The sequence below is a fragment of the Coregonus clupeaformis genome, chromosome 40 (genome assembly GCF_020615455.1).
Source record: "Coregonus clupeaformis isolate EN_2021a chromosome 40, ASM2061545v1, whole genome shotgun sequence".
NCBI classification, from domain to species: domain Eukaryota; kingdom Metazoa; phylum Chordata; class Actinopteri; order Salmoniformes; family Salmonidae; genus Coregonus; species Coregonus clupeaformis.
Window position 1 is genome coordinate 28,076,185 of NC_059231.1, and position 28,000 is coordinate 28,104,184.

General features: G+C 40.2%; 1 protein-coding gene across 2 annotated transcripts; it reads right to left on the bottom strand.

Moving 5' to 3' along the window:
- On the bottom strand, positions 1 to 27,988 carry upf3a (UPF3A regulator of nonsense mediated mRNA decay). 2 transcript variants are annotated; one of them, XM_041869623.1, is made up of 8 exons: positions 27,887 to 27,988; positions 15,360 to 15,470; positions 15,203 to 15,258; positions 14,942 to 15,097; positions 14,554 to 14,687; positions 11,982 to 12,276; positions 11,317 to 11,394; positions 1 to 311 (listed from the first exon to the last, which is right to left on the bottom strand). In XM_041869623.1, the coding sequence occupies exons 1-8, from the start codon at positions 27,957 to 27,959 to the stop codon at positions 138 to 140; spliced, it is 1,077 nt and encodes a 358-aa protein (XP_041725557.1). In that variant the 5' UTR covers positions 27,960 to 27,988; the 3' UTR covers positions 1 to 137. The 2 variants fall into 2 exon arrangements, with proteins under 2 accessions (XP_041725557.1, XP_041725567.1); XM_041869633.2 differs by having other exon boundaries at positions 155 to 311; positions 11,969 to 12,276.
- Between the last annotated feature and the right edge of the window lie 12 nt (positions 27,989 to 28,000).

The following is a 28,000-nucleotide window of genomic DNA, read 5'->3' on the forward strand; positions in this document are numbered from 1 at the left end:
TCTTTCCCCATTCATTTTGCCCATAGGAATGGCTGAACGAACCAGAGGTAACTCATTTCCGTTTTTTAGGACTAGAAGCTGGGGGAGCTCTATAGGCATAAAGAATGTGAAAGGCATATCAGAGCAGACAGACTGGACTACTTGTCGCCGCTCATTTCCGAGCCTGTTCCCATGGCGATGGCCTCGTAGCAGCGGTCCGCCGGCCCGTGTTCCGGCGAGTGGCTGACGGGGAGCTCATAACCTTTAATCGCAGAGCCCATGCGCTTGCGATTGTGAGCGCCTGGCTGGTAGAGCTGCATGGCAGGCCGGTCCTGTATGGAGAAAAAGAGGCAGAGACACAGGAGAGAAGATTTACACAATCTGGGTCACAACAACAGCACAAACTCACTGTAACACAAAATGGCTGCTAAACTATAAGGGACATTTTACTGGACACAGATTGACCCAAATCCTGGACTAAAAGCTATCTCAATGGAGATTCTACATTGCGCTTGCTCTTAATTCCAGGGGCCGTATCCACAAAGCATCTCAGAGTAGAAATTTCGTCGTAATTGCTGAGAATAGAGACAAGGTGTCTTGATAATAGAAAAGGGCAGCGAGTCAGTGGTTCCTGAACCACATGCAATTGCTTTGGAGCTGTTGAAAGAATGTTTAGATATTTCTATTTAGCACATTTATTGAAAATGAAATACAGAAATATCTCATTTATATACAGTACCAGTCAAAAGTTTGGACACACCATTCAAGGGTTTTTCTTTATTTTTACTATTTTCTACATTGTAGAACAATAGTGAAGACATCAAAACTATGAAATAACACATATGGAATCATGTAGTAACCAAAAATGTGTTAAACAAATCTAAATATATTTTATATTTGAGATTCTTCAAAGTAGCCACCCTTTGCACACTCTTTGCATTCTCTCAACCAACTACATGAGGTAGTCACCTGGAATACATTTAAATTAACAGGTGTGCTTTGTTAAAAGTTAATTTGTGGAATTTCTTTCCTCCTTAATGCATTTGAGCCAATCAAATAAATGCTTCACAGAGTTCAAGTAACAGACATATCTCAACATCAACTGTTCAGAGGAGACTGCCTGAATCAGGCCTTCATGGTCAAATTGCTGCAAAGAAACCACTACTAAAGGACACCAATGAGAAGAAGAGACTTGCTTGTGCCAAGAAACACGAGCAATGGACATTAGACTGGTGGAAATCTGTAATTTGGTCTGATGAGTCCAAATTTGAGATTGTTGGTTCCAACCGCCATGTCTTTGTGAGACGCAGAGTAAGTGAACGGATGATCTCCGCATCTGTGGTTCCTACCGTGAAGCAGGGAGGAGGAGGTGTGAGTGTGTGGGGGTGCTTTTCTGGTGACACTGTCGATGATTTATTTAGAATTCAAGGCACACTTAACCAGCATGGCTACCACAGCATTCTGCAGCGATACGCCATCCCATCTGGTTTGCGCTTAGTGGGACTATCATTTGTTTTTCAACAGGACAATGACCCAAAACACACCTCCAGGCTGTGTAAGGGCTATATGACCAAGAAGGAGAGTGATGGAATGCTGCATCAGATGACCTGGCCTCCTCCATCACCCGACCTCAACCCATTAGAGATGGTTTGGGATGAGTTGGAAAGGAAAAGCAGCCAACAAGTGCTCAGCATATGTGGGAACTCCTTCAAGACTGTTGGAAAAGCATTCCATGTGACTACCTCATGAAGCTGGTTGAGAGAATGCCAAGAGTGTGCAAAGCTGTCATCAAGGGTGGCTACTTTGAAGAATCTCAAATATAAATTATATTTTGATTTGTTTAACAATTTGTTGGTTACTACATGAGTCCATATGTGTTATTTCATAGTTTTGATGTCTACACTATTATTCTACAATGTAAAAAATAGTAACAATTAATAAAAACCCTTGAATGAGTAGGTGTGTCCAAACTTTTTTTTGGTACTGTAAGTATTCACACCCCTGAGTCAATACTTTGTAGAAGCACCTTTGGCAGCGATTACAGCTGTGAGTCTTTCTGGGTAAGTCTCTAAGAACTTTCCACACCTGGATTGTGCAACATTTGCCCATTATTATTTTCAAAATTCTTCAAGCTCTGTCAAATTGGTTGTTGATCATTGTTAGACAACAATTTCCAGGTCTTGCCATAGATTTTCAAGTAGATTTAAGTCAAAACTGTAACTCGGCCACTCAAGAACATTCACTGTCCTCTTGATAAGCAACTCCCGTGTAGATTTGGCTTTGTGTTTTAGGATATTTTCCTGCTGAAAGGTGGAATTCATCTCCCAGTGTCTGGTGGAAAGCAGACTGAACCAGGTTTTCCTCTAGGATTTTGCCTGTGCTTAGCTCCATTCCGTTTCTCTTTTATCCTGAAAAACTCCCTAGTCCTTAACGATTACAAGCATACCCATAACACGATGCAGCCAACACTATGCTTGAACATATGAATGTGGTGTATTGGATTTGCCCTAAACATAACACTTTAAATTCAGGCATTTCTTGCAGAACTTTAGTGCCTTATTGCAAACAGGATCTTTTGGAATATCTTTGTTCTGTACAGGCTTCCTTATTTTCATTCTGTCAATTAGGTTAGTATTGTGGAGTAACTACAATGTTGTTGATCCATCCTCATTTTTCTCCTATCACAGCCATTAACCTTTTCACACGTACCAACAAACGGGTGTGATCATTCTACATTGGTCCCTGCAGCGTACGCTCAAACCGGTGTGATTAGAATGCTTATTCAGAACGTCCAGTTTCGATTGACGTAACAGTCAGCATTTGAACTAGCCGCAGTTTTTTTCACAAAAACATTTTTCACAAACACAGTCCTTACAAAGTTATGTCCTGAATGTGACCAGTTTATTTTTGGATGCAATGTTCAGACATTAACAGAAGTAATGACAGCATACACAGTCATCCAAACCGGAAAATGTAAGCCACATTAGTCCTAGCGCTAACTGAGGAAAGATTGACGTAACACAAGCGGTCATATATAGAGAACTCTCAACTAACAGAAACCACATTATGAATTAGCTAATAGCATTTACTATTTATAATTAATCACATCATGGGTGAGCACAACATTGATTGAAATAATTGAGTAAAAAACTTTATAGAAATCAAAAGTAATCAGACGATGGGTAGTTTGTGTGCACCGCCATGTTTTTTTTTTTTTTTCGTCAACCAAAGATAATAAGAGGAGACAAGAAGAGTTTGGTCTGTTTGCTGTATGCATGTTGAAGGGGGTGTGTCGTCTATGATCATTCACTTCCCTTCATTCACTTTCGGAAGTTTAATCGAAAGATAAGTGAACCATTCATTCAACTCATTAAAACATCTTTGGTCTGACAGACGTTTACATGACACCCAGAATATATTGTATAATGTCAGCAAACATGGCGCCACACAAAGCTGGCAAATAGCTTAGCATTAGCTCATTATAATCTGTACAACAAAATACCCCAAAAGTACAGCTGCAAGTCTCTTGGGGTACAGTGAGGGAAAAAAGTATTTGATCCCCTGCTGATTTTGTACGTTTGCCCACTGACAAACACATGATAAGTCTATAATTTTAATGGTAGGTTTATTTGAACAGTAAGAGACAGAATAACAACAAAGAAATCCAGAAAAATGCATGTCAAAAATGTTATAAATTGATTTGCATTTTAATGAGGGAAATAAGTATTTGACCCTCTGCAAAACATGACTTAGTACTTGGTGGCAAAACCCTTGTTGGTAATCACAGAGGTCAGACGTTTCTTGTAGTTGGCCACCAGGATTGCACACATCTCAAGAGGGATTTTGTTCCACTCCTCTTTGCAGATCTTCTCCAAGTCATTAAGGTTTCGAGGCTGACGTTTGGCAACTCGAACCTTCAGCTCCCTCCACAGATTTTCTATGGGATTAAGGTCTGGAGACTGGCTAGGCCACTCCAGGACCTTAATGTGCTTCTTCTTGAGCCACTCCTTTGTTGCCTTGGCCGTGTGTTTTGGGTCATTGTCATGCTGGAATACCCATCCACGACCCATTTTCAATGCCCTGGCTGAGGGAAGGAGGTTCTCACCCAAGATTTGACGGTACATGGCCCCATCCAACGTCCCTTTGACGCGGTGAAGTTGTCCTGTCCCCTTAGCAGATAAACACCCCCAAAGCATAATGTTTCCATCTCCATGTTTGACGGTGGCGATGGTGTTCTTGGGGTCATAAGCAGCATTCCTCCTCCTCCAAACACAGCGAGTTGGGGCGGCAGGTAGCTTAGTGGTTAAGAGCATTGTGCCAGTAACCGAAAGGTCGCTGGTTCTAATCCCCGAGCCGACTAGGTGAAAAATCTGTCGATGTGCCCTTGAGCAAGGCACTTAACCCTAATTGCTCCTGTAAGTCGCTCTGGATAAGAGCGTCTGCTAAATGACTAAAATGTAAAAAAAAAAAAATGTAATGCCAAAGAGCTCGATTTTGGTCTCATCTGACCACAACACTTTCACCCAGTTCTCCTCTGAATCATTCAGATGTTCATTGGCAAACTTCAGACGGCCCTGTATCTGTGCTTTCTTGAGCAGGGGGACCTTGCGGGCACTGCAGTATTTCAGTCCTTCACGGCGTAGTGTGTTACCAATTGTTTTCTTGGTGACTATGGTCCCAGCTGCCTTGAGATCATTGACAAGATCCTCCCGCATAGTTCTGGGCTGATTCCTCACCGTTCTCATGATCATTGCAACTCCACGAGGTGAGATCTTGCATGGAGCCCCAGGCCGAGGGAGATTGACAGTTCTTGTGTGTTTCTTCCATTTGCGAATAATCGCACCAACTGTTGTCACCTTCTCACCAAGCTGCTTGGCGATGGTCTTGTAGCCCATTCCAGCCTTGTGTAGGTCTACAATCTTGTCCCTGACATCCTTGGAGAGCTCTTTGGTCTTGGCCATGGTGGAGAGTTTGGAATCTGATTGATTGATCGTTTCTGTGGACAGGTGTCTTTTATACAGGTAACAAGATGAGATTAGGAGTACTCCCTTTAAGAGTGTGCTCCTAATCTCAGCTCGTTACCTGTATAAAAGACACCTGGGAGCCAGAAATCTTTCTGATTGAGAGGGGGTCAAATACTTATTTCCCTCATTAAAATGCAAATCAATTTATAACATTTTTGACATGCGTTTTTCTGGATTTTGTTGTTGTTATTCTGTCTCTCACTGTTCAAATAAACGTACCATTAAAATTATAGACTGATCATTTCTTTGTCAGTGGGCAAATGTACAAAATCAGCAGGGGATCAAATACTTTTTTCCCTCACTGTATGTCTCTATAAGCTTGGCACATCTAGCCACTGGGAGTTTTGCCCATTCTTCAAGGCAAAACTGCTCCAGCTCCTTCAAGTTGGATGGGTTCCGCTTGTGTACAGCAATCTTTAAGTCATACCACATATTCTCAATTGTATTGAGGTCTGGGCTTTTGACTAGGCCATTCCAAAAATTTAAATGTTTCCCCTTAAACCACTTGAGTGTTGCTTTAGCAGTATGCTTAGGGTCATTGTCCAGCTGGAAGGTGAATCTCCATCCCAGTCTCAAATCTCTGGATGACAAACAGGTTTCCGTCAAGAATTTCCTTGTATTTAGCGCCATCCATCATTCCTTCAATTATGACCAGTTTCCCAGTCCCTGTCGATGAAAAACATCCCCACAGCATGATGCTGCCACCACCATGCTTCACTGTGGGGATGGTGTTCTCGGGGTGATGAGAGGTGTTGGGTTTGTGCCAGACATAGCGTTTACCTTGATGGCCAAAAAGCTCACTTATAGTCTCATCTGACCAGAGTAACTTCTTCCATATGTTTGGGGAGTCTCCCACATGCCTTTTGGCGAACACCAAACATGTTTGCTTATTCTTTTCTTTAAGCATTGGCTTTCTGGCCACTCTTCTGTAAAGCCCAGCTCTGTGGATTGTACGGCTTAAAGTGGTCCTATGCACAGATACTCCAATCTCCGCTGTGGAGATTTGCAGCTCCTTCAGGGTTATCTTTGGTCTCTTTGTTGCCTCTCTGATTAATGCCCTCCTTGCCTGGTCCGTGAGTTTTGGTGGGCGGCCCTATCTTGGCATGTTTGTTGTGGTGACATATTCTATCCATTTTTTATAATGGATTTAATGGTGCTCCGTGGGATGTTCAAAGTTTCTGATTTTTTTAAATAACCCAACTATGATCTGTCCTTCTCCACAACTTTGTCTTTGACCTGTTTGGAGAGCTCCTTGGTCTTCATGGTGCCGCTTGCTTGGTGGTGCCCCTTGATTAGTGGTGTTGCAGACTCTGGGGCCTTTCAGAACAGGTGTATATATACTGAGATCATGTGACAGATCATGTGACACTTAAATAAAGTCCACCTGTGTGCAATCTAACTAATTATGTAACTTCTGAAGGTAATTGGTTGCACCAAATCTTATTTAGGGACTTCATAGCAAAGGGTGTGAATACATATGCACGCACCACTTTTCCGTAAATTATTTTTTAGAATTTTTGGAACAAGTTATTTTTTTCATTTCACTTCACCGATTTGGACTATTTTGTGTATGTCCATTACATGAAATCCAAATAAAAATCAATTTAAATTACAGGTTGTAATGCAACAAAATAGGAAACATGCCAAGGGGGCTGAATACTTTTGCAAGGCACTGTACATACATACATACATACTGTATGCTACAGTAGAAACGACAACACGATATACAGAAAATAAGGCACTTACTTTGATAGGAATGCACACAGGTCCAAAGTTATTATTTGTAAGGAAAACAACAATGCGAGCACCTGCCAGAAAATGTGCCAGTTCGTGCAAGACTGCGCAAATGTCTACATAGTTGATGTGCAGAAAAAATTGGGAAGGGCTCTCCTCGAAGAGGGAAGTTTGTCCGGCTCAGTAAAGCCTCAAACATAAATTGTCCGCAACAGTGAAATGGGCTACTTCTATGTGAATTAATGAGGAGGCGGAACACACCTCAATTCTAACTGTATTTAGAAAATACAACTTGTTAGAAAATAATTTGAAATTGACGAGTTGAAACATAGCCTATAGATAATTAGCAGGCAGCGCGTGTTAACTGTCCTGTGCGTAACAATCACATTTTGGAACAGTAAGTGCATTCTGATTACACGTGCATAAAACAACTCACACTGGGGCGACCGTTAGAGATATTTGGAACTCACATGTGAAAAGGTTAAAGTCACCATTGGCCTCGTTGTGAAATCCCTGAGCGGTTAGGAAGGATGCCTGTATCTTTGCAGTGACTGGGTGTATTGATACACCATGCAAAGTGTAATTAATAACTTGCTCAAAGAGATATTCAGTGTCTTTATTTTGTATATTTGCAAGGCATTGGAAAACCTCCCTGGTCTTTGTGGTTGAATCTGTGTTTGAAATTCACTTCTCGACTGAGGGACCTTGCAGATAATTGTATGTGTGGGGTACAGAGATGAGGTTGTCATAGAAAAATCATGTTAAACACTATTATTGCACACAGAGTGTGTACAGTCGTGGTCAAAAGTTTTGAGAATGACACAAATACTAATTTCCACAAAGTCTGCTGCCTCAGTTTTGATGATGGCAATTTGTCCCTCTTTGCCATGAAAATGAACTTAATCCCCAAAAAACATTTCCACTGCATTTCAGCCCTGCCACAAAAGGACCAGCTGCCATCATGTCAGTGGTTCTCTCGTTAACACAGGTGAGAGTGTTGACGAGGACAAGGCTGGAGATCACTATGTCATGCTGATTGAGTTAGAATAACAGACTGGAAGCTTTAAAAGGAGGGTGGTGCTTGAAATCATTGTTCTTCCTCTGTTAACTATGGTTACCTGCAAGGAAACACGTGCCGTCATCATTGCTTTGCACAAAAAGGGCTTCACAGGCAAGGATATTGCTGCTAGTAAGATTGCACCTAAATCAACCATTTACTTCAAGGAGAGAGGTTCAATTGTTGTGAAGAAGGTGTCAGGGCGCCCAAGAAAGTCCAGCAATCGCCAGGACCGCCTCCTAAAGTTGATTCAGCTGCGGGATCGGGGCACCACCAGTGCAGAGCTTGCTCAGGAATGGCAGCAGACAGGTGTGAGTGCATCTGCACGCACAGTGAGGCGAAAACATTTGGAGGATGGCCTGGTGTCAAGAAGGGCTACAAAGAAGCCACTTCTCTCCAGGAAAAACATCAGGGACAGACTGATATTCTGCAAAAGGTACAGGGATTGGACTGCTGAGGACTGGGGTAAAGTCATTTTCTCTGATAAATCCCCTTTCCAATTGTTTGGGGCATTCGGAAAACACCTTGTCCGGAGAAGACAAGGTGAGCGCTACCATCAGTCCTGTGTCATGCCAACAGTAAAGCATCCTGAGACCATTCATGTGTGGGGTTGCTTCTCAGCCAAGGGAGTGGGCTCTCTCACATTTTTGCCTAAGAACACAGCCATGAATAAAGAATGGTACCAACACATCCTCCGAGAGCAACTTCTCCCAACGACCAATGCCTTTTCCAGCATGATGGAGCACCTTGCCATAAGGCAAAAGTGATAACTAAGTGGCTCAGGGAACAAAACATCAACATTTTGGGTCCATGGCCAGGAAACTCCCCAGACGTTAATCCCATTGAGAACTTGTGGTCGATCCTCAAGAGGCAGGTGGACAAAAAATAACACACAAATTCTGACAAACTCCAAGCATTGATTATGCAAGAATGGGCTGCCATCAGTCAGGATGTGGCCCAGAAGTTAATTGACAGCATGCCAGGGCGGATTGCAGAGGTCTTGAAAAAGAAGGGTCAACACTGCACATATTGACTCTTTGCATAAACGTAATGTAATTGTCAATAAAAGCCTTTGACACTTATGGAATGTAGTTATACTTCAGTATACCATAGTAACATCTGACAAAAATATCTCATAACACTGAAGCAGCGAACTTTGTGAAGACCAATACCTGTGTCATTCTCAAAACTTTTGACCACGACTGTACATGCAACTTATGTGACTTGTTAAGCACATTTTTACATCTGAACTTATTTAGGCTTGTCATTACAAAGGGGTTGAATACCTATTGACTCAAGACATTTCAGCTTTCCATTTTTAATTGATTTGAGAGAAAAAATATTGAAAAACATAATTCCACTTTGACATTATGGGGTATTGTATGTAATCCATTTCAAATTAAGGCTGTAACACAACAACATGTGTAAAAATTCATGTGGTGTGAATACTATCTGAAGGCAATGCATAACCACATAGGCTGATAAATAGTCTCAGATTTTTCTTTTGATTATTTAATTACCTTACATCATGTTATTTCAAGTTATCCCTTTGTTAAAAAATATGCCTAAATTGGGCATGCCTATAAGTGGGGCAATTTGAAAGCATATAGGGCCAATGTTAACTTTGTTTGTGTTCAATGAAAATGATAGAACTTTCAAAAGTGATTTGATGCCACTGTGCCACAGCGATTTAGAGTTGTTAAAATGGGAGTGACGAGTGTGTTCATATAACGGTAATATTTTTACAAAATCCCCTTTTAACAACAATCAGAATAAAACATTTTAAAAAAGGTTATGCATGCCAACATATTAGCAAAGAATTAAGAGTAGGCAAAGTGATCGTATCAGGTGAATATTATATCAAATGTTTTACGATTGCAACATTAGATGTACAGTCACATTCACAGTGGTTGTCTGAAGCGTGCACAGCAGGCAATGCTTCATCGCGATTGGTTATTCCCCATCATTTGCAATCGTAAATCACTATTTTTCCTTTGCGGTACCTCAAATTGTCGTGATCACCAGCTGAGATAAACTTTTATGACTTGATTTTACTCCTGGCTCACGTCTTTGTCTTAACATCATCCTAAAACCTACTCTGAGATGGGAGTTTTTCTGAGATGCTTTGGGGAGACTGGCCAGGGACTAGGCTTAATCTCTGTCCGGGAAACCATCCCTAAGAGTGCTATAAAGTAAGTGAATAACATTCATACTGATAGGGGACAAAAATCTAATGCAACATGTCTCTTTGAGTTTACTGTAAGTGGCTGATAATGTTTTTTGTGCCTGTTCTGTACAGTACAATATATTTATTTTAATCATTGAGAAAGGGAGTGTCTACACTGAGTGTACAAAACATTTAGAACACCTGCTCTTTCCATGACAAACTAACGAGGTGAATACAGGTGAAAGCTAGGATCCCTTAATGATGTCACTTGTTAAATCCACTTCAATCAGTGTAGAGGAAGGGGAGGAGACAGATGAAATAAGGATTTTTAAGCCTTGAGACAATTGAGACATGGATTGTGTATGGGTGCCATTCAGAGGGTGAATGGGCAAGACAAAATAGTTAAGTGCCTTTTGAACAGGGTATGGTAGTAGGTGCCAGGGGCACTGGTTTGTGTTAAGAACTGCAACGCTGCTGGGTTTTTCACGCTCAACAGTTTCCCGTGTGTATCAAGAATGGTCCACCACCCAAAGAACATCCAGCCAACTTGACACAACTGTGGGAAGCATTGGAGTCAACATGAGCCAGCATCCCTGTGGAACGCTTTCCATGCCCCGATGAATTAAGGCTGTTAAAAGGAGGTGGGGATTCAACTCAATATTAGGAAGGTGTTTTTAATGTTTTGTACACTCAGTGTATATTAATTTATCTTTATGTCGTTGATAATGGAGCCTCCAAAAGATGTGGTGTGATGCTTTCACTTCTTTCAGTAGTAAAGCAACTGGGTCATTACACAAATGTAGCATTGTAACATTATCATAAAGAGCAAAGAGAATTATCAAATTGCAGAATTTTGGCACTTTATTCATATTAAAAATCTGATTTACTGAATTTTCCAACTTCATTTAATATAACTGGCTTTTTAAAGTCAAAATTGGTGCACAATTTCTATTTAAAATGTCAAAGGGACTAGTAAGACTAGCAGTCCATTGGCTGGTAACCTCACTCAGTATAGAAAAGCTAGGTGTACTAGCAGATTTTCAAATAGTATTTTTTTATTCTTTATCTGCTCTTAATTGAGCTTGCCTGGTGCAATACATTACTCCCAAAAGTGCAAACCCTGCCCATCTGGCATTCCAGGCAGGCTCAACCAAACACCAAAATGTATTTGAAAGGCAGCAAATACTATTTGAACCAAGATATGCCACCTATGTAGAAAGGACCAAAGGGTAGAAGAGTAGCTGTACATCTGTACTTTGGTGCACCCTCCTACTACCTTGTGTGCCCCCCCTCATCCCCCATGTAGAAAGGCTAGCTGTACCTTGGCTGGTGGTGGAAAGGCTAGCTGACTATACCTTGTTTGGCAGAGGTCCTCCTATCTGGTGTGGCCCCTCTGACTGGGACGTCCCTCTGTCCTGATAGGCTAACACAGACTGAGAGACACAGGCCTCGATCAATGGGAGTTACATGCAAATATGTAATATTATGTCAAGGTATTTGTTATGTGAGTTTGTATGTATGTGTGCTCTTATGTGTAGTGCATATATATGTACTGCAATTCTCACCGTTTTTAACACAATGTAGGATGACTGTACATATGATAATCTTAAACTGTAAATCTATCATCTCGTGGACAATAAAGTTATATTGAAATAAAAATGTCTCCACTGCACTGTAACAGTATAGCACTGTCTGTTTGCACAGCTGATGAAACACAGACTAGGGTATACAAGCAGTGTGACAAGCAGCTGGAAATGTGTGTGGTGGGGTTGTATCGTAAAAAAACAGAATATATCACAACAACGTAAAACCACCTTTGTTTACTTGAAAACATTTCAATCAGTATAACGACAGGTTGAAATCCTCAAAGAATTCCAAAGGAATCAAACCTTGCAACAATACTTGCTGCATGGTACTTACAGGAATAATTACACAGTAATAATGCGTAACCTACTTTATATTATCATTGTTCTTTAAATAAAAATCAACCACAAAAAAACAACCTACCTCTCTTGCTCACCTTGTCGCTCACCTTGTTCCAGACACGGTCCTTCCTGCTACCGCCAATGTCCTCTCTGTCCTCCTTGTCGCCCGTGTTGGGGCAGTAGGAATAGGAGCTGTGGTGGTGGCCATCTTTCTTGGCCCGGTCTTGGCAGTAGCCTTTACCCCACTTGGTCTCCTCCTTGCACCGCATGAACTTGTCGAACTCGTAGTGGTGGCGCTGTCGTTTTCTCTCCTCGTCTCTTCTTCTGTGGTCTTTGTCTCTCTGCCTGCGGCCATGCTCTCTCTGTTCCTTATCGCTCTCCATCGGAACCCTAGTGGCAGGAAAGGGAAGCACAGTTAGACTGGTTATGACTAGGGCTGTGGCGATCATGAAAGTTTGTCCACTGGTTATTGTCATGCAATAATTGACCGTTAATTAACATAAACAAGTTTAGCATCTCCAGGCCTCCACGCATACAAGCTGCCTTAAAGCCGCTGATGTGCGCCTTTGGAACATCTACATTTAAAAAGTTGAATAAATCAATTTAATATACACTATCACAATAAATACATTATATATTTTTATTCAGGTCTAAAGAAACATTATGATATACATAAAATGATTTTATCTATATGCTCCATGCCATAGGCTGTAGGCGTCTTCATTTAGCTGACAAGATATGCTCATCAGTCCCGTGCCATTATTTTGTATGATTTTATAGTAAGAAGAATATAATTGAACTCTGCTGAATAAAATAGAAGGGATATTTTTCCCATTCCGGAGCAAGTGCGCATATGAAGTGGCTATGTTGAGCGTAAAAGTGATCATTTGAAACAGGTCCTATACACTAGATTTAGAGTTACTTGGCAACTTTAGTTGTGAATAATACAATCTTAGAATGTCTTAGAAATCAAAACATATATGGGTTGCATGATGCGACTATAGGCTATTGATGATTTGAGAAAGTCGGAAAAAAAGCTTGCACTCTGTTCCTTGCCTCAGGTTGCACAGCTGTTCTCTCATCAAGTGATCATATATTCACCAATCAGACTATTCTCAATTTAATCTTGTCTTTACTAATATGTCAAATTAGTCTCGATTTAGAATGGCCCGTAATCAAACGGGCAGGGGCCCGGGGGAAAAAAAAGACGTCATCCGCACTCGAATAGCAAATGGAGGTCCGCTTTTCAATGATGTCGGATAGGCTACTTCGGTTACTTCGGTTTTATAGGGGAGCTGTGCTTAATATGAGCAGCTGAGAAATAAATATAAGAACACTTATTTCACTCCACACATCAACTACTGTTTGAGGAGCATGTTCTCGCTACACAACAGGTGATTTTCCGCCCAAACTCTGTATGCCATGGACTCCAACCCTGTTCCTGCAGCTACCCAGTGCTTAATTTGGGAAACCAAGTGAAATCTGTTCGGGAACATCGATTGTAACATGTTTTCGCAACTGAACATATTTCACTAAACTGTTGACACCCCCTTTGCACGCTTGAGAAAGGAATTAAGGAGAGAGAGGAGCAGATGGAAACAATTGGTGGTGAGATATTCTGTAGCTAAAGGTAATATGTCGGCCTATTAATTATGAAAATATAAAAAAATCACCAGAACTGTAAGCCACCCTGCACAATCAATGAACCAACAGCATCGCCTAGTTGTATACATTCTCTCCTAGACTCGTGGATAGAAATTTTGGAGCGTAGCATACGGTAACCCAGTCCATCCAGTTTGCATAATAATACATTCTACACAATTACTCAAATGTAATTGTGGAGTAGGCCTATAGGCTAGACCAATTATGTACCAAAGACAACTTAAATCAGTTTTTTTTATGTTTTTCTGCGATGCGTAATATGCAGTAGGCTATGTATTGTATAACAGCACAATCATAATTTTTATTCAGGTTTTTTTTTCCGGGCTTGGGCTTATAAGCCTATGCATAAGCTCTAATAGAAGGCATTGTCCATTTTGTTGTGTTAGGCTTTGAAACAACATCCACAATGACCGACCATGTTTTATACTCAGTTTCAACCTGCTTTTGAACTTTTTTCATCACAGTGAGGCGAGTTTTAAAAGCATGATACTGTTTTGATGAAAAGTGTTTGATGTGATTTTTGATTGCATTTGCATTGATGTCAGAGTGATTAGAGGGACAATAGAGCCCTGAGTACCAGGCCATTTAGCGACCTAATGTTCATTAGGGTACTACCAACACATATCCTGAGAGGAGATTCCCGTAACTCAAGGGTCACGTGCAATTTTACTGCGGTCATGACTCAGGACTGCCAGTGTGACTGTAATAAGGTCACCGCAACAGCCCTAGTTATGACACTGGAGGGTTGTGGTATCAGCTTATGACCAGGCCCTGGCTATAAACATTGGTTTTGTCACATAAAGCTGTAAAGGCTCCAGGTGGGTCAAGGCCAAATTTGGCATCCCACTGTGATAAGGATAGAAAACTCACAGTAAGGCATATAAAACATCCCGTCCTTTACCACTAGCTAACTCCAACTTGGGTTTGTCATAACTGAGAAAAACAAAGCATCGGAGACTGATATAAAACAAAAACATCACAAATAGTGCAGTAAAAGCTCCTTACTTGTCCTTGGTTTCCTTTGACTTCATGTGTCCACTGGGTTTGTCCCACTTGGCCCTCTCTGTGTCCCCACTGTCTCCTTTGTCCTTGAGCCTGTCGGAGTCCACGTCATCGTCCCGGTCACTCTTCTTCAGGAGCTGAGGCAAGCCCAAAATACACTTACTATCCAACAACTACCAACAGTTATTAACAAAACACAGTCACTAACTATAAAATCTCTTGACACAGCCTTAACTCTGGGTGGCAAGATTACTGTCTATCTGACTAATAGTTACAACTAACAAAATCCAGCTCACGAAGGGCTTCCTAAAAGCTTTCATTTGGTGAATGTGCATATACCACTCAAAATGTTCTTTGATTTGAACTTTGTGTCAACAGAACCAGTGACCACCTTGATCTTTATCTCCTTCTCTGATAGTTTCTTCTGTTTATCCGCCTCGCGTTTGCGCCTCTCCTCCTCCCTCCTCTTCCTCTTCTCCTCCTCCCTCAGGCGTTTCTTCTCCAGCTCCCTGCATCGCCGCTCCTCTCTCTTCTCCTCTCTTATCCTCTACAGAAAAATGGCACCTTATTGTGAGAGTTGATCTACATCTGGATAGAAGTCCACAAAGGGCAACTATAAATGGATTATTTTTCACTGTTACATTACTCTTACCTGCTTCTCAAGTTTCTTATTCTTGATGTACTCCCGAAGAGGTGTTGTTCTTTTGGCTGAAATTGAATCACATATAATGCAAAGTCAGATTGATTGACTGCCTGACTTATTGGTTGATAGACAGACTGACTGACTGATTTTCTGCTTGATCCAGTACCTATGAGTTTCTTTGTCTTGGCCTCTATCTCTCCCAGCAGGGTTTCAGGGTTGGCCATGGACTTCTCCTCGTCACAGGAGTAGCTCTCCAGAAACCGCCGGTACTCCAGGTCTGTAAGGGGGAGAAGGGTACGGATGAGTGTTATGATGTCATTTCATAGTGTTGTGGGAACCAGGTTAACTTTAGTAGATAAGTGATTCTGGGTGCCGCACAGTCTGAATATTAAGGACTCCATTATGTCGAGGGAGCTTACTGAGGTTTATCTTAGAATGATTGATGGACATGATATACTGACTTGGGGTACAAGGTAATAACATCAAAGAAGGGAGTGCCCACTGATGGTTAACTGATTTTGTTGAAGAAACGTGTAACATGATGTACTGTATATAAACTGAGAGGTTTTCTTTGTCTGGTAGTTCGGATGACAAGAGGCAAAGCACGCGCCTTTTGTTAGACGAACCCGGTACCGAATCTATTAAATATTTGTATGAACTCTCCATCTAAGTGTTAAATATCTTCTTGCATCATGAATTACTTGATACCCGAGAAACTCATCATAACAGATTGGCGTCTGAACGAACAGGATGCAGTTTACAGCCAAACTAACAGGTAAGCATACTTTTTTTATTTTTTATTATGTCAAAATCTGCTTATCTGTGGTAAAGCTGAGCTGTAACGAACATTTAAAATCAATATTTTAAAGGGAAAAAATGAGTGGTATTGAATTATGTAAAGGGATGTAAGGGGAATATCAAATTAGACAATGACATGGTGCTATGATTCGAAACAGGGTGTGTTAAGAGTACAAAGACAAAAAAAGAATACAGGAGTGGGTGTAGGACTTAAAGAGATGTGTTGTATCATCATGAAATAAGTATTCTGATGTGTAGTATCATCATGGAGTAAGTCATGAAAAAAGCATTGAGATGTGTAGTGTCATCATGAAATAAGTCATGAAATAAGCATTGAGATGTGTTGTATCATCATGAAATAAATCATGATATAAGTATTCTGATGTGTAGTATCATCGTGGAATAAGTCATGAAATAAGCATTGAGATGTGTTGTATCATCATTTGAATACCTTGGTAAAGAGAGAGAATTAAAGAAATAGGTTATGGACCTCTGATGTGTTGTATCATCATTAGATTTGAATACCTTGGTTAGGAGAGAATACGTTTTTTTGTGAAAGACTCAGGGCAGATACAAGTGAACCTGTTGAATCATAGCACCAAAGACAAAATAGGCAAACAAAATTTTAAATAAAGATCAAGGTGGGGATTTGATGCAAGTATTTGATTACTAATATTGCATGAACTAATAGCAGTAATGAATGGCCAGCTTAGTAGACTGGTATCTGGAAAAACAGTCACCATTAAGAGTAAATCAGAGCTTCATTTACCTCGAAGAGAGAGACAGGAAATAACAAAATTATTACAAACAAATCCGCATTTAGAACAAGTCTCTTGTAAATTAATGTAAATCAGACAATTTATCAGTATGGACAGATTAAAATTATATGAATGTGTATGATAGGTTGATATAAGTTTGGATAATAAGCTTTGATATAACATTATATTGTGGTTTCGTACATCAATGCCTATCATATAATATCAAAGAGGGGTATGGAGAGCGTGAGGTTATTTTAGAGAGTAGTGGAAAAGTCTGTATTTTCTGGGACAGGCAGGGCAGTGTCCTGGAAATTACAGTCTGTTTTGTTTTGGTTCCGATGGGAGTATGTTTGTAGAAGTTGATTTGTGTCGATTGAGAATAGTTAAAAACAAAAGTATTCTTTGATGTGAGTACCTAGAAGTTTCTAACGTTCTATATGGAGTTTGTGACGATGTGGAAATAGGATGAAGTTTATATGAGTAATCGATTACTAGAGAAGTGAGAAAATTAGAGTACTATGTACAGTATGTATTAACATGCTCACCCAAACGTAGACGTACATCATGGTTGGGAAATAATGAATACGGGTTTTCTAAGTTCGTACCGTTGTTAGATCCTTTGATAGAGATAAGGTTTAAGAAATTAACTGCCCATAAGGAGTGGAATTTATAGACGTAACTTATAATATTGTACAAAGCAAATTTAGGGTTTCCATTAAACTAATTATCATTGCGGAGCTAAGTTGGTGAAGTGAAGGAACTTCATTTTGTATCAGATGGTAAGACGACAAATAGTGTAATTGAGCTATGTGCAGGATACCTTTGTCATTTCAATGTCATAGAGTAAAATCTGGGTTTCGGAGTGTAACTCTACTGTTGGTATGTGTTGCTTAGATGGATACTACAAAGTATTTGGTTTGGTGATGAAGAATGGAAGGTTTGTAGCGTGCTTGGTTCAAATGGAAAGACTCACTTATTTAACAGGAATAGCGAGACGATTTCGTGGTAGTCATTTTTTTGCGTTGCCTACGGGTTTGCTAGATTAGACGATTGAGAATGGTGGCGTAATGTCTATCAATGAATTGGATATTGATATTATGGATATAAATTCAATATATGCTTCTCAACTACAGCAAGTTTTTGGTTTATTGCTTGTAGCCTACTTAGAAAGGACAGTTACCTAGATCTGCTGTATTCTAATAATGGCCGATTGGTGGTTTCAGAAGAGCTGTGGCTAAGAAACAAACACTAGGGATAATGAAGCAGTGTTGGAAAGAAGCAGAGTATGAAAGATAACATTGACTGAGGAATATAGCAAATTTTGGGTTGAGGTGACTACAGAAGTATTACTGACACAATCTCGTAAAAGATCAACTGAAGCAAACATAAAGCTACTACAGCAATTTAGGATTGTGAAAGGTGTTAAGTTCGTTTTTAAACCCTACGATAGAGGTAAATGCAGAATGCTTTTTGAGAATGGTTTTTATTTGTTGTCTGGAGAATTTCTAGGTGTTGTCTGCGGGTGTTAGCCACGGGCTCGCTGAACTCGAGCGGACTGTAAGGGACATAATGGGTTACATTTGGTGTAGTGGGATTTCTGGTTGCTGCGAAAAAGGAGGAAGTCAAAAGGGGGGTGAATGTTACCAGTGTGAAAGGGCTAGCTAGTTAGTTGTGCGAACAAGTAGCGTTTAGAGTGGTGACGTAACTTGCTCTGTGACCTGGAAGTAGTTGTCGCGGATTTTGTGGAGCGATGGATAACGGTGCTTCAAGGGTAACTGTTGTCGATGTGTGCAGAGGGTCCCTAGTTCAAGCCCAGGTAGGGATGGAAGCAAAACTGTTACATTGATGCTGTTGACCTGAATCACTGGTTTAATTGATAAGATTATACGAAAGAGATTGTCTTACTAACCCATGGCAGATAGTATAACATAGTAATTAAAGTTACATCTCTGTGAATAGATGTTTTGTTTGTTTTGACTATAACTTCACAATAATTTGTCATCTGTTAAAGTACCGTTAGATGGAAAGACAGCGGTAGAGGATAATAGAGATTGTAGAGGGTTTTCTGTGTTAAATATGAAAGTAGGTTAATTGGGTGATGAGAAATGTTGAATTGGATTGTTTGAATAGACTGGTATTAAAATAATTATTTATAGTTATGTGAATGAAAATATGTTATTAGGTAGTAGTGGTTTGTGGATAGAATTTACTAATGCCATGATTTAGTAAATGGGTGAAAGAGAGTCGTGCTGGTTGTGCTATATCGGGATATAAAGGAAGCAGAGGGTAAGGTGGAGCACATATCTAGATAATTGAATATAGAACGTTCTTTGACTATTTTTAATTATTAAATTCTATAGTGAGTTATGCAGACAGTTCATTCATTCTAAAAACAATCATCTGTTTCTGGTGCGTTGAACAATGGGAGATCGTTTTTACTATTAGGCTGATGGAGTAGTAAGCCTTTTTTGTATGTTCTGAAGTTATTAAACAATAGGTTGTTATTTTAAAACATCAATGCAACAAGTGGAGATCATTACATTACCAGAAAGGGGTTATAGGTTTATATTAGAAGGTGTAGTGAACTTAATGAAACATGGTATTATCTGATGTGTTTTGAGTGGGATTTTTTTTATATATGTTAAAGGGAAAGTAGGAGATGGTCTCAAACAACTTTTTAATAGACGCTTGGAATATCATTGATTCCTTACGCGGAGTAATTGATTATAGTGGCGAATGAATGAAATATGACATTTAGAGGGGTGACAGGAACAATACAGTGGGGGAAAAAAGTATTTAGTCAGCCACCAATTGTGCAAGTTCTCCCACTTAAAAAGATGAGAGAGGCCTGTAATTTTCATCATAGGTACACGTCAACTATGACAGACAAAATGAGGAAAAAAATCCTGAAAATCACATTGTAGGATTTTTTATGAATTTATTAGCAAATTATGGTGGAAAATAAGTATTTGGTCAATAACAAAAGTTGCTCAATACTTTGTTATATACCCTTTGTTGGCAATGACACAGGTCAAACGTTTTCTGTAAGTCTTCACAAGGTTTTCACACACTGTTGCTGGTATTTTGGCCCATTCCTCCATGCAGATCTCCTCTAGAGCAGTGATGTTTTGGGGCTGTCGCTGGGCAACACGGACTTTCAACTCCCTCCAAAGATGTTCTATGGGGTTGAGATCTGGAGACTGGCTAGGCCACTCCAGGACCTTGAAATGCTTCTTACGAAGCCACTCCTTCGTTGCCCGGGCGGTGTGTTTGGGATCATTGTCACAGCCCCAAAGCATGATGTTTCCACCCCCATGCTTCACAGTAGGTATGGTGTTCTTTGGATGCAACTCAGCATTCTTTGTCTTCCAAACACGACGAGTTGAGTTTTTACCAAAAAGTTCCATTCTCCCAATCCTCTTCTGGATGATCCAAATGCACTCTAGCAAACTTCAGACGGGCCTGGACATGTACTGGCTTAAGCAGGGGGACACGTCTTGCACTGCAGGATTTGAGTCCCTGGCGGCGTAGTGTGTTACTGATGGTAGGCTTTGTTACTTTGGTCCCAGCTCTCTGCAGGTCATTCACTAGGTCCCCCCGTGTGGTTCTGGGATTTTTGCTCACCGTTCTTGTGATCATTTTGACCCCACGGGGTGAGATCTTGCGTGGAGCCCCAGATCGAGGGAGATTATCAGTGGTCTTGTATGTCTTCCATTTCCTAATAATTGCTCCCACAGTTGATTTCTTCAAACCAAGCTGCTTACCTATTGCAGATTCAGTCTTCCCAGCCTGGTGCAGGTCTACAATTTTGTTTCTGGTGTCCTTTGACAGCTCTTTGGTCTTGGCCATAGAGGAGTTTGGAGTGTGACTGTTTGAGGTTGTGGACAGGTGTCTTTTATACTGATAACAAGTTCAAACAGGTGCCATTAATACAGGTAACGAGTGGAGGACAGAGGAGCCTCTTAAAGAAAAAGTTACAGGTCTGTGAGAGCCAGAAATCTTCCTTGTTTGTAGGTGACCAAATACTTATTTTCCACCATAATTTGCAAATAAATTCATTAAAAATCCTACAATGTGATTTTCTGGAGAAAAAAAATCTCAATTTGTCTGTCATAGTTGACGTGTACCTATGATGAAAATTACAGGCCTCTCTCATCTTTTTAAGTGGGAGAACTTGCACAATTGGTGGCTGACTAAATCCTTTTTTCCCCACTGTATAAGGGGAAACAGATTTTTCCTATGTTGTTGATCAAGTAACGATACTAGGATCATTTGATATGGGATCAAAAGGAGCAGATTTAGGGGTTGAATAATCATTGTGAGCATTACAGAGGATGAAGTCTAAAGGGTAATCAACTAAAAATACTCATTGTAAACTCAGAGAAACTTGAGTGGTTTTTATCTTTTGAGAGAATTTAGGTAATCTTCTTCTGGAGTAGTTATGAGGAATTAGATTGATACAAATGATTATTGATGTGAGCTAGGACAGTGTATATCTGTATCATGTTTAGTGTGTAATTACCATTTTTGGATTGCTGATTATAACTGAATGTTAACGAAATATATACTTTCTCTTCCAGGAGAATGGGGATTTCCTTATCTCTCATTGGAATGTTTCCCAAGTCTGTGGGCTGGGGGGAGCAGTTAGTAAAATTTGGCAGTCTTATAATTAGGTCATAAGAGGGAGCTACCAAATTAAATAAGGCCTGGCCATTTTTGTTTGGTTTTTTCCAATAGGGTTTTTCAAATAACCACACACAACCCACCTAATACAATGGTTATATAGGGTTGTTATTTTGATTTTAGGGGGTTTTAACGGCTCAAAGATGATACGTCTTAAAGGAGCACACACATGGCGCTTTATGAATATTTCTTTTTTTTTGAGTGAGTGAGTGAGTTTTGGGTAAACACGCAATTTCTTTTGAGAAGAAATGTAATGAGGACTTACTGTACACTTCGGAAATTTTTTTTATGAAATGTTTTGACTGTTGGTAATGATTAGTCTACTATAAAATGGAACACTTCTTTGAAGGATTTCAATGACCTCTGAAATCTGTCTTGACTTTCTAGTGTGAATTGATCACCCACACTGGAAATCATAGAGGCATGGGATGAGGAATTTAAGGTAATTTATTATACTGGGTTGAGGGTAATTTATAATACTGATAATTCTGAAGAAGTTTATAATTTGGCAATAGTCATATATATGATTTGGACCATAATAAGGTCAGAGTGAGAGCTAGTCTGGAATGAGAGATACCTGTCGCTAGTCAATTTTACTATTCTTGAGTTACTTTATGGCATACAATTAAGTTAAGGTATTATCAAATGTTGTCATTTTAATGTCATTTATTATTTTGGTTTAACAAACAATGTAGTTGTTTTGTTTTTAAACGCATGAATCACGATGTGAGTCATGTGTCCAAAGGGGGGAAGTACTGATCGCATGAGGATTTTTGGTAAATATGCAAATTGTAGTAAGAATATGAGCAGTAGTAATTCATGTGTTATGGGTTAAATTACATTTTCTTAGGTGAAAGTGTATTTGTGGTATAAGGCGGGATGTAGAGGTGGCCTGTCTATGAAATGAGTGGACTGCAACAAGCTGCAAAATTGTGCACTTCCTAATCTCAAGGCTTCTCCTGACTGATAAGAAGACAGGGTAATGTAGCATACTGTGTCTCACCTAACAAAGTTCTGAAGACTTTCTTCCAAAGGGTGAAGGCTTCTCTGCCAGACCTAACAGGAGAATCTGGGCATTGTATGCACCTTGGAGGCTTTGTGGATGTAAAGGATTACAGAAGTCAGAGATGGACAAAACATAGGTAGGGAGGGCAGTGCTAGGTGTTGCTGGCTACCTCGATGGAGGGGAAAGTAGCAGAGACAGATTCCTAGATCTATGCGTCCCACTGTAGGAGTGTTTAAATCCAGAGGAGGAAGATGGCATCGCCACTGCGGAGCATTGTTTTTGTGTCTGTGTCTGTGTATTTTTGCAGCAGAGACTCTCAACTTCCCTATTGGTAAGATGCAAGAAGGACACACTCCACAGAGCGATGTTGATAAATGGAGAATTATTCTGGCTGATCCAGAGACCATAGTGACGGAAGAAGATTCAGAGATAAAAGGATACATCGTCACCCAGTCTACACCAACGGATGTATGGATAGAGGGGAGATCGACCTGGTATCATTTTAACCACTGCAACAGTGTACTACCAGGAAACGACGATCTAGAAATGAGGGAGCTGAGGATGATGTGCTGGCCAGAATACAAGGGCTATGGGAATGCTACTGATGAGCTACGTGTTCTGGCCGATTCCCTCGGTGGAGGGACAGACCTACAGACCTCCAAGATCTTCAAGATCTTCCAGAATTTCAATAATCACTTATCTGTATTTGGAGGGTTTACCTAATAGAAAATGGGGAGTATATTAGAAGTTGGTATTAAGAATAATTGGTAAAACATAATAATTTGTCATATAGTCAATGCTTATATGGATTTCTTGGATTAGAAATTAAATCAATTAAACTGTTATGTTTTGTCTTCTAGTGAGGTAAATACAGATGGTGTCTTGATGCATAGCAGGGATAATTTGGCCTAGAATGGTGTGAACGTAAATAAAATAAACAACCTCTGACCCGGCTGAAGATGAGTATCAGAGGCGTTGAAGACGTTCCTGTAATGTACCACTTCTACATGCAACCGGTCTACAACAGCCAATCGAAGCTATCAACGGATTTTCTCTCATGTTTTTATCTCGAGGGAGTGGCACAGGAGTCCACCATTGAGAGAGAATGGAGAAAGATATGTTCATCAGAATGGCCATCAGAATGAGGAAGGTATTGGGAATTTAAATAAAGCTATGGGAAATATTAGAGACATACAGGAAGGTATGAAGAGTACGAATAGAGATGTATCAGTCAATATTAATGCAAGGAGGGAAAGTACTAATTCTTCATCTATATCATCATATTCCAGTTTAGAGTCCATTGATCATGTTGATTGAGGAATGGGGAATGTTAAGTTGGAACTGTATAACGTGGAATTTAAGGTTTAAATGATTGAAGATGTGGAAACAAGACTAAGTCAATCGATCAGATAGCGGCCCAAGTGACCAGAGAAAAGCTTGAGGTTCCTCTGAATGAACATGGATGAAGACGACTGATGTTATTTTTATTGAGATATATTCATCTGACTATATTATAATCTCCATGTAATTTAGAAAGTGTCATGTATCACTGTATTTGTGTGGATGATGTCATGATGTTAAGAATGTATTTATATGTATGTGTTTCTTGGTAGCATGTCTAAGAGGATGGGTATATATGAAAATTATGTATACAGGGGGGTCATTTAAAAAAACAGGGATAGTCTATGAGGGATTTTTCCTTATATATCAGTAAGGTTTTGACTACATAGATTTTTTTTGCATGAATATATTGTAGTTAATAATGTATCGATATTTTACTCAGACTGACTACATAAAGGTTTTAGAGGTTTGATTGTGCATGAGATAGATGACTGAGAATTGATACCTTTGTTGATTAAATATATTGAAAATCTGGTTGGATTCAGGTATAGGAGAGAGGGGGATGAATTCTCAGTTATCTAGCATAGTTTAGACTCTAATAATTTACAGTGAGGGAAAAAAGTATTTGATCCCCTGCTGATTTTGTACATTTGCCCACTGACAAAGAAATGATCAGTCTATAATTTTAATGGTAGGTTTATTTGAACAGTGAGAGACAGAATAACAAAATAATCTAGAAAAATGCATGTCAAAAATGTTATAAATAGGTTTGCATTTTAATGAGGGAAATAAGTATTTGACCCCCGCTCAATCAGAAAGATTTCTGGCTGCCAGGTGTCTTTTATACAGGTAACGAGCTGAGATTAGGAGCACACTCTTAAAGGGAGTGCTCCTAATCTAAGCTTGTTACCTGTATAAAAGACACCTGTCCACAGAAGCAATCAATCAATCAGATTCCAAACTCTCCACCATGGCAAAGACCAAAGAGCTCTCCAAGGATGTCAGGGACAAGATTGTAGACCTACACAAGGCTGGAATGGACTACAAGACCATCGCCAAGCAGCTTGGTGAGAAGGTGACAACGGTTGGTGTGATTATTCGCAAATGGAAGAAACACAAAATAACTGTCAATCTCCCTCGGCCTGGGGCTCCATGCAAGATCTCACCTCGTGGAGTTGCAATGATCATGAGAACAGTGAGGAATCAGCCCAGAACTACACAGGAGGATCAAGGCAGCTGGGACCATAGTCACCAAGAAAACAATTGGTAACACACTACGCCGTGAAGGACTGTAATCCTGCAGTGCCCTCAAGGTCCCCCTGCTCAAGGAAGCACATATACAGGGCCATCTGAAGTTTGCCAATGAACATCTGAATGATTCAGAGGAGAACTGGGTGAAAGTGTTGTGGTCAGATGAGACCAAAATTGAGCTCTTTGGCATCAACTCAACTCGTCGTGTTTGGAGGAGGAAGAATGCTGCCTATGACCCCAAGAACACCATCCCCACCATCAAACATGGAGGTGGAAACATTATGCTTGGGGGGGGGGGTTCTGCTAAGGGGACAGGACAACTTCACTGCATCAAAAGGACGATGGACGGGCCATGTACCGTCAAATCTTGGGTGAGAACCTCCTTCCCTCAGCCAGGGCATTGAAAATGGGTCGTGGATGGGTATTCCAGCATGACAAGGACCCAAAACACACGGCCAAGGCAACAAAGGAGTGGCTCAAGAAGAAGCACATTAAGGTCCTGGAGTGGCCTAGCCAGTCTTCAGACCTTAATCCCATAGAAAATATGTGGAGGGAGCTGAAGGTTCGAGTTGCCAAACGTCAGCCTCGAAACCTTAATGACTTGGAGAAGATCTGCAAAGAGGAGTGGGACAAAATCCGTTCTGAGATGTGTGCAAACCTGGTGGCCAACTACAAGAAACGTCTGACCTCTGTGATTGCCAACAAGGGTTTTGCCACCAAGTACTAAGTCATGTTTTGCAGAGGGGTCAAATACTTATTTCCCTCATTAAAATGCAAATCAATTTATACCATTTTTGATATGCGTTTTTCTGGATTTTTTTGTTGTTATTCTGTCTCTCACTGTTCAAATAAACCTACTATTAGAATTATAGACTGATCATTTCTTCGTCAGTGGGCAAACGTACAAAATCAGCAGGGATCAAATACTTTTTTCCCCTCACTGTATATATATACACTACTGATTGGAGAACATTTTATTTTATATAAAGTTATATGTGAATTGTTGGGGTTAAGTAATGTTATATCTGAGTAATGTTGCTTACCACAATGAAAAAAAAAAAGAAGGATTGTTATGATGTCTTTTCATAGTGTTGTGGAAACCAGGTTAAATTTAGTAGATAAGTGATTCTGGGTGCAGAACAGTCTGAATATCAAGGATTCCATTATGTCGAGGGAGCTTACTGAGGTTTATCTTCGAATGATTGTTGGACATGATATACTGACTTGGGGTACAAGGTAATAACATCAAAGAAGGGAGTGCCCACTGATGGTTAACAGATGTTGATGAAGAAACGTGTAACGGTGTCTGGTAGTTCAGATGACAAGAGGCAAAGCACGCGCCTTTTTTTTTTAGATGAACCCGGTACCGAATCTATTAATATTTGTATGAACTCTCCATCTGTTAAATATCTTCTTGCATCATCAATTACTTGATACCCGAGAAACTCATTATAACATTGAGTCAAAAAGAGGGAGGACGTCCATCAGTAACATTTTGTGTTTTTTAGTCACTTTGTTACCAAGGATGTAGTGGTAAAGAAAAAGGTGGGTAAAGATCAAGAGTAAAAGCTCGAGCTGACAGGCGGTAACGTTATTGTGAACGGCCACGCTAATGCTAAATAGGGTAATTTGATGTAATAGGTGCGTATCTCTATTCACAAAATAGAAAGGTATGTTATTGGCATTTATCTACGTTTATCCTTCACTACGTCCCGTATTGATATATTTTATGCAGTGGCAATGGATACGGAGTTTCTGTATCCCAATTTGCCCATGATAAAAATAGAGATATTTCTGCGCATTTTTACATAGCTGAGTGCCCATGCTGCTGCCTAAGTAGCTGCTGTGCTCAGTGCTCTGCTGCCGCTTCCCACTCCTTGATCATATTGTACACAAAACTGTTCAAGCTATTGTATTCCCTCAGTAGGCTATTAAGCATAAGCGTGTTTTCCAACAAACGATTTAAAAAAAATGTTGGGGGCATTTGCATTACATTCCTCAGTAAGCATAAGAGTGATTTCATGTTCTTTTTGCAGGAGTTAAGTAGGCTACATGCAGCTATTTACATGTTTTACACGGAATAGGCCTACATTCTTGACATGTTCGTACAAACTTTGTTGTCAGTATTACAAACATAAACTAGACACAAACAGGCAGTCTAGCGATTTCATGTTCTTCTTAGCTGCCGAGTTACATGCAGCTATTTACCCTTGCCACGATATAGCAGCAAAAACATTAAGAACACCGTCCTAATAGTGTGTTGCGCACCTGGTTTCACCTTGTCAGCCTATGTCATTGAAAGAGCAGGTGTTCTTAATGTTTTGTACCCTCAGTGTATATGGCATAACTATGGCACCGGGCGATGAAAAACAAACTCGCCCATTGTCAGACTCTTTTTACCAGTCGGGATACACGCTCGGCTGCCTAGAACGTATGGCTGCCCAGAGGTGGAACGCAGCAAGACACAGACATGTAGTCTAATTAGCGATTGAATGTTATTTATTCATCATCATTGCAAACGTTGGCTAAGCTGCGCAGACGGCAGACAGGCAGTCAAGTAGTGTTCTTTTTTCCGGAACTACAAAGATTAGGCTACATCATCACACAAAACTGATTGCTTTTGTGGCAAAGTGTAGGGACTCCGTCCTGGTTGTGCAACTGCAATATCTGTTACAACAGAACGATAGAGAAGGTTGTAGCCTTCACAATGTACAGTAAATGTTTTGGAATGTTTCTTCAAATCGCTGCCAGTCTGTGTCTGTCTGTCCCAACGTGTTTTGACAATGAATGCAGAAACAATCAGGCATCCAGGATGTATGTCTGGATAGTTTCTAAAGAGACGAGTCCAGCACCTACCTTCTTCAATGCTTCCAGCTTTGGCATCTTTCTTTTTGAGCTTCTTCTTCTTGACATAGAGACAGATCATCATTAGACAACACCTGACACACTGATCAAACCATTACCATGGCA

Excerpts from the sequence above, each read along its gene's own strand:
- upf3a (XM_041869623.1), bottom strand. The coding sequence starts at position 27,959 with ATGATGATCTGTCTCTATGTCAAGAAGAAGAAGCTCAAAAAGAAAGAT. Across the intron at positions 15,098-15,202 it reads ATAAGAAACTTGAGAAGCAG|AGGATAAGAGAGGAGAAGAG; the intron begins GTAAGAGTAATG and ends ATTTTTCTGTAG. Across the intron at positions 312-11,316 it reads GAGGACCTCTGCCAAACAAG|GACCGGCCTGCCATGCAGCT; the intron begins GTATAGTCAGCT and ends TTCTCCATACAG.